The sequence below is a fragment of the Girardinichthys multiradiatus genome, chromosome 6, assembly GCF_021462225.1.
Source record: "Girardinichthys multiradiatus isolate DD_20200921_A chromosome 6, DD_fGirMul_XY1, whole genome shotgun sequence".
Classification (NCBI taxonomy): domain Eukaryota; kingdom Metazoa; phylum Chordata; class Actinopteri; order Cyprinodontiformes; family Goodeidae; genus Girardinichthys; species Girardinichthys multiradiatus.
In genome coordinates this window covers 2,927,619-2,934,643 of record NC_061799.1, presented here as the reverse complement: position 1 = coordinate 2,934,643, position 7,025 = coordinate 2,927,619, and the positions used below count along the sequence as shown (strand labels likewise).

Here is a 7,025-nt window from a genome sequence, read left to right as displayed (position 1 = left end):
TATATAAGATTTTTAAATGAAACGGGATTATTTGCAAGAGTAAAAATAGCTCAGTTAGATACTCTGGCCCACACTCCAGCACAGTAGATGGCGACAGTATTACCAGGTGAGAAATGTAGGATTATCGTATTTTGAGGGAAATTATCGTACACTCGTCATAACCAAAATAACAAGTCTGTTGATGTGTTGAATAGCGTCTAACAGGCACTCGCAGCTTTGTGGCGTCAGTACGGAAGCCCCACAGTGCCGGGCTCTGCTTCTTCTTCTTTTCTTTTTTTCTTTTCTCAATCATGGGCGGGCGCAGTGGACTATTCAGCCAATCATGGCCGTTGTTCTGAGGCCAACGCATCGCGTCACTCGTAGGTCACATTTAGAAAAGTACGATTGGCTGGAATTTCCAGCATCTGAATCCGGACACAGATGCCTTCAAGGTTCACAAAAAAACTCCGACAGACTTTTGCGATAGGCTGATGACAACTTATTACAACCACATATTCACGGAATGGTCAAATTATCGTACATTTGGCTTGTTTTAGGAATATTGATCGTACATCGTACAGAGAGCAAAATTATCGTACGAATACGATAATTATCGTACACCTGGCAACACTGGATGGCTATAATGCCTCTAAACGTTTGATGCCACCCGCCAAAAATCTCAAAAAAAAGAAGAAGGAGTGGCGTTTTGTGGCACAGTTGGCTTGCCATACCTGGTGCAACCCACCGTGACGGGGCCCCTCCCCCTTAGTTCAGCTGCTGTTCTTCCAAGGTGGCACGGTCAAGCTGCAGACTGCTCTCCCGTGGCTGTGACAAACCAACAACACAACTGACAGGTACACATACATGGATATCAGAACATGCCTTTGCATTATGTTGTAGCGTTCACCTATAATATCACTTAGTTAGAAGCTGTTACCCATGCTAATTGGCTGCTAGCTCGGATGGGGTATCAGTAGCTACATTAGCCACTAGTCATGGGTTGAGCTTCCTCTCGTAACCTTGACTGTAACATGACACTTTTCACGTTGAGCTCGGTAACACCCTTATATTGGAATCGGGCTGAGTTTGGCACTTCGACTGAGCATGTGAGGACTATTTAGCAGTTTTCTCTGTAACGTTACTTGCTAGGGTTACGTTTCTAGTAACTAGTCTGGGGATCTGCCCAGTGTTACCTGATAGACGCTGCGCTGGATTCAGTCCTGAGCTCTTTAAAGTGAGCTTAATCTTCCTGTGTTTTTCTGTGAAATTCTAAACGGATAGCACTGCTCACTGATAAAGATTCACAGCTAATGTGTTAACGGAAGTAAATTAACCTCGCATTAATTTGGCTACTTTAAATAGATAAGATGCATTTGAGCCTATTATTTAGGAATCAGACATAATTTAACGATGTATTCAAAGTATGCTTTAATTGGAATTTGACAACGTTAAAATACGTTTATTTAAATGGGGTTCGGAGTTCGTCCGTTAATGGGGCATTAATTGCGCAAAGACTGAAGATTTGTGGTGGTGCTGATATTCTGGTCACTTTATATTGGTATGAACCTGGTATGTGCTAAAAGACCTGACCAGTGATGGGAGTTTTATAAATGGATAAGACCAGAGTTCCCGACCTTCTCTTGATCACAGTAGGGGCCTGGAGACTCTTCTGCTAGGTTTCAGTGTCTCCGGATGCATTAACCTTTTCTGATTGTAACAGAACAGGACCCAGACCTTTTAACACCATGATCTTGGTGTACAGGTGGGACAGGGTTTAAAAGCAACTGTTCTTAGAGTTCAGTTTAGCCCTGATGCCAACAGTTCTGAAACAAAAACAAACATAACAAACTGCAGTGCAGGCTGTTGCACTCAAGTATCTAATGTGCAGTCAGACGTTAGTAGGTACTACTTTTACACTATGGTTACACTGAGTAATACAAAATACCACTGTTTCACTATATTATTTCCAAATATTTAAAACAAAATGCTAAGCAATGTATTATTACAAAAAAGCTACCATTCTTGCTACTGCTTCTACAATAATATTAACAGAATTATAATAATGTGATGTGTAGCATTCAAATAGACTTCAAATACGCAATGTATTTAGTTTGACTGTTCAAGTGCTTATTATGCAGAATAATGCATCTTTTTCTTCACAGAGTAATACTTGGAATATAACAAAATGATATTGGCTGTTTAAAATCTGCTTTGCTGGAGTCTGCACTCGGCTGGTTAAACATGTCGCCCATAGCTTGCCAACTGTTTTAAAACATTTTCAGCCTAATAAAAGTGATTTGATTCTACTGCATGAGTGTCTGTGTTTTTTGCAGCAGATAGTATTTCCAAACAACCAGTTTATTCTTTCTTCAAAGTTACAGAAAAAGTGCAGAAACTTTCTTTCAGCCAGCCAAGTGGTAGCAGCAGAAACAGGTAGAGGAGCGGTAATGCTGCATTACTCTACCTGTTAATCTAGCACCTAAATAAAAGTATCTAAAAAAACAAACAAGAAAACAAGGAATTTAATCCCTTACTGGGGAACTGTTGAAACCTTTGGTGTATGTTAACCAGTGAGTGGAGGTGAGTAAAATGTAATTTTATTTGTCAAAAGTGTTGGTCTTCAGAGCATACTGAAGTCATGCTACATATTAAACAATCAATTGCAGTCAGATTCAATGAGGTTTATTTTTTCTGTCTGCACCAAACAGTCCAGAAGAGTGTAGCAGATTTTTTAACCCTGTGCCTTTGGAGATATTGCTTTGGCTAGAACAAGTCAAACATCCATTTTAAATTTTATATATTAATTTGCATTTTTCTTTATTTGATTACTTGGTGGATATGTGAAGTGTAAAACCAACTTCCTCGTGTTGTCATAGAAAAGCTTGCACAAGCATGTCTCAATCACTGTTTAACTGAGCTTTTCTTATCTCCATAGGAGTTAGCACTGCTTATTTACACATTGTGGCTGTAAATACAAAGACAGACACATAAGGCTATATTGAGCAGAAGGACTGAACCCTGGACCTGCTAACTGGATAGATAAAGTGGCTCATAGAGCTGCATTCTGCTGACATGTGCTCACTCTTCCCTGAGGAGAATGGGTCACACCAAATCAATGTAATGCTACTCTGAGTTACTTAAACAGAGCTGAAGTTCTGCACTTTTGTATATATCCAAATTTATGTAGATCCAAATTTAGATAAAAGACGCTGAAAAATTACATTTTTACATATTATTTCTCATAGCATATAATGTGGGTCTACAGACAGTGGGGTATTCATCTGGATAACAGACTGAACTGAAAAAAATGCAATATTGAATCACAAAGAAAAATATCTGGACACTTCTATCAACAAAACATTTTGCCTCAATTAACAGCTGAGTTACTTTTAAAACCAAATCCACACACTTGGTGCTGAAGTTTTTTTTTTTGTTGTTTCTAAAAGAAGTTCAAGTTTTTCTTAGCAATACTTGCCTTGGTTTCCTGAAGTGTTTCCTTGCACACAGCTTTTTTTCCCCAATTATATTGATTTCCCGTACCAATTCAAGTCATTTAAAACTAGGAATAAACTAGTGCTGAGACCCAGTCCAATATTCAATTGAACATAGTAGCTGAAACACTATGGCCCAAAATCTTACCAATGACCATGTGCCTTTAGGTTTCTTCTTCGGTTTGAGACTCCTCATATTAGTCTGTTAAATGCCTGTCTCTTTGGTAGGTTCTTTTGCATTTGGGTTTTATGTTGATTTGTCGAGGCTTCCCTTCTTTAAGAATTGGGTCTGTTGCTTAGTCACACCCGATTATTATGTAGCAGGTGTTGCTTCAGTGTGTGAAATGTTTTTAGGCTGCTCTGTATGTCCTGCTCTGGTATCTATAGCGTTGTTCTTTCAGCTGAGCATTTGTTGCCTTAAACATTGTATCAAATGTTAGCTGCCTGTTGATAACGTCTTGTTAGCTTTAAATAGTTTTACTGGTGTTACATTGAAAGTGTCCACATGCTTGTATGTTCAAATGCATGTCAGCAAATTGTTGAGATGCATTTGTACTGTTAAAACGTTCGTTCATTTCAATAATTTAGTTCTTAAAATGAAATTCATATCAATTTAATACACAGTGTTTTTTTCTGTTAATTTTAATGACTAAGGCTTACAGCTACTGAATAAACCTTAAATATTTTGTGAATAAAAATATGAGTTTCCCTGGATGCACAGAGAAACAGTTAAATAACTGTTTCCTTGCAGAAAGAAGGTATTGGGTTGCATTGCCACTCTGGGGTTTTTCTGCATTAAATTTGCATGTTCTCTACTCCTACAATCCAAAAATGTGTATGTTAGGTTAATAATCTACTGTAAATTGGTCCCAGGTGTGAGTGTGTGTGTGCATGGTTGTTTGTCCTGTGTTTCTGTGCTGATCTGAGATGGACTGGTGACCTACCCAGTGTGTACCCTGCCTCTTACCCAATGATTGTTGGACATAGACGACACACACACAGCCAACCCCGTGACCTTGTGTGGATAAGTGTGTAAAGATGGAGTATGACTTTCACTTTTTGAATTACTGAAATAAATTAACTTTTAATATAATAATTTGGTGAGTGTTTTACTGTGCTAACAAAATAAACTAATGATCCCTAAATTCCTGTTACCATGGTTCTTAGTTTCATTGACTTATAAGGGGAACTGGAAGGCTTTATTTGTGTGGTGCAAACACTTGCATGGTTCAAACCCGGTGCCACTAAATTTCTCATCTTCAGTGGACAATCACAGATGGCACAGGAAGCATCCCTGAATGTTTATTTAGACACGTGCTTTGCTGGAGCTCAGTGAGTGTATCAGTGCAGTAAGTAATCTGTCTTTCTGTTCCCTGACAGGAGACCAGGCTTTGCTCCAACTTCAGGAGAGCACCCATGATGCTACCTCAGCACCTGAAGCAAATCAGAGTCCTCATGCTTAATGAAAAGGAAAATTTAGAGAGAACTTTGTTCAGGCTTGAACAAGGTAATCCTTCTCTTGCTTCATATAATACCCAAAACTATGGTCCTTTTTAAGTGGACATTTTACTTATAGATAAATGGAGAATATCCTTTTGTGGTTGTTTAATAGTATCTCATGAGTGATTCTATTACTAACCAACACAGCTTATTCTGTACTTACATTCACTGCCATTTAAATAGAAATGGTACTGCACTTGCGTTCGCAGTATTAGTATATTAAGAAAAAAATGTAAAAACAATTCTGTCCCATAAAAGTCTGGAAGTTTTTGTTGTCCTGTATAAAGCATTCTTTTTGCTGATAAGTCTTTCACATCAGGCACTGGGAGTTACCTTTAGGAGTAAAATGGTAAGATGAAGTATCTCCCATGTGTGTGCTCCTTAGGTGTTAGGTACAATAAATATCGTACACGCGCTTTATGAAAGGTCCCCAAGTCCACAAGCTAGAGATGGCACTGAAATCAGCAAAACTCTGGAACTGTGCAAATGAGGACAGGAACAGAGTTCAAGAGAGGAGAACATTAGAATATCTTCTTCCAAACATGTGAAAGAAGGAAGGTTATAGAGTGTGGTTCATACCTTACATCTTTCATAATTGTCAGTTCCATTTCTACAATGAAGTATTTTTGTCTCTGCATCATGCTATGTGTAAGGCTTATAATGGCAGGGCTTAGTGAATCAGTACAAATGGATGGATAGTGTTTAATGCATGCAGAATCTGTTGGTCTTCTAAAAACCGAGACTGGGAACAGGGATGGGAATGTTAAACAAAAATACAATTCAAAACACACGTTGTGTTCCAAAGTTCACCCCTTCTATAAAGACCATGCACACAACAGCAATGACCAAGGGATAACATTGCTTTTCTGTTTGCTTTTACGCATACAATCCTCAATAATGAAATTCAGGAAGTATGAGCACAGTAACAATTTGTTTCTAACATTGCAATTTGTAATGTGTCTGAACACAGAAATTTGAAACATATCTCAGAAAAGGCCTCACAGATATGAACGTAATGTTATGGATGGTTTGTTCATTCGTATATGCCAGAGAAAGTACATTTTTATTTATAAATGAGTAAATGGGGAAATAATTCAGTCCAATTCAGTTTTATTTATATAGCGCCAATTCATAACACATGTTGTCTCAAGGCACTTCACAAAGTCAGGTACATACATTCCAATTAGTCCTAACCATTGAACAGTGCAGTCAGAGTTAGTTATTTATTCAAATTGGATAAAAAGTTTTTCTGTCTAAGGAAACCCAGCAGGTTGCATTGAGTCAGAGATTTGTAGCAGTCACTCCTCCTGGATGAGCATGTAGAGACAGTGAACAGTCCCTGGCGTTGACTTTGCAGCAATCCCTCATACTGAGCATGCATGTAGCGACAGTGGAGAGGAAAAACTCCCTTTTAACAGGAAGAAACCTCCAGCAGAACCAGGCTCAGTGTGAGCGGCCATCTTTCACGACCGACTGGGGGTTTGAGAGAGCAGAGACACAAAAAGAACACAGAAACACTGATCCAGGAGTACTTTCTATGGGAAGGAAAAGTAAATGTTAATGGATGTAGTCGTTTCATCTAGAAAGAAAGAACAGATAAACTCTGAGCCAGTTATCAAGGTTAGAGTATGAAAGACAGCACATATACAGGTCCTTCTCAAAATATTAGCATATTGTGATAAAGTTAATTATTTTACATAATGTCATGATGAAAATTTAACATTCATATATTTTAGATTCATTGCACACTAACTGAAATATTTCAGGTCTTTTATTGTCTTAATACGGATGATTTTGGCATACAGCTCATGAAAACCCAAAATTCCTATCTCACAAAATTAGCATATCATTAAAAGGGTCTCTAAACGAGCTATGAACCTAATCATCTGAATCAACGAGTTAACTCTAAACACCTGCAAAAGATTCCTGAGGCCTTTAAAACTCCCAGCCTGGTTCATCACTCAAAACCCCAATCATGGGTAAGACTGCCGACCTGACTGCTGTCCAGAAGGCCACTATTGACACCCTCAAGCAAGAGGGTAAGACACAGAAAGA

The 7,025-nt window shown here is 38.4% G+C and overlaps 1 protein-coding gene across 2 annotated transcripts in view; it reads left to right on the top strand.

Annotated features, from left to right (window-relative positions):
• The first annotated feature begins 686 nt into the window (after nucleotides 1-686).
• Nucleotides 687-7,025, top strand: part of agla (amylo-alpha-1, 6-glucosidase, 4-alpha-glucanotransferase a) — a 90,801-nt gene continuing 84,462 nt past the window's right edge. For both annotated transcript variants that reach the window (XM_047367754.1, XM_047367753.1), the window contains exons 1-2: nucleotides 687-833; nucleotides 4,851-4,977. In XM_047367754.1, coding sequence (XP_047223710.1) covers nucleotides 4,887-4,977 — 91 coding nt within the window. In that variant the 5' untranslated portion in view covers nucleotides 687-833; nucleotides 4,851-4,886. The remainder of the gene's footprint in view (nucleotides 834-4,850; nucleotides 4,978-7,025) is intronic.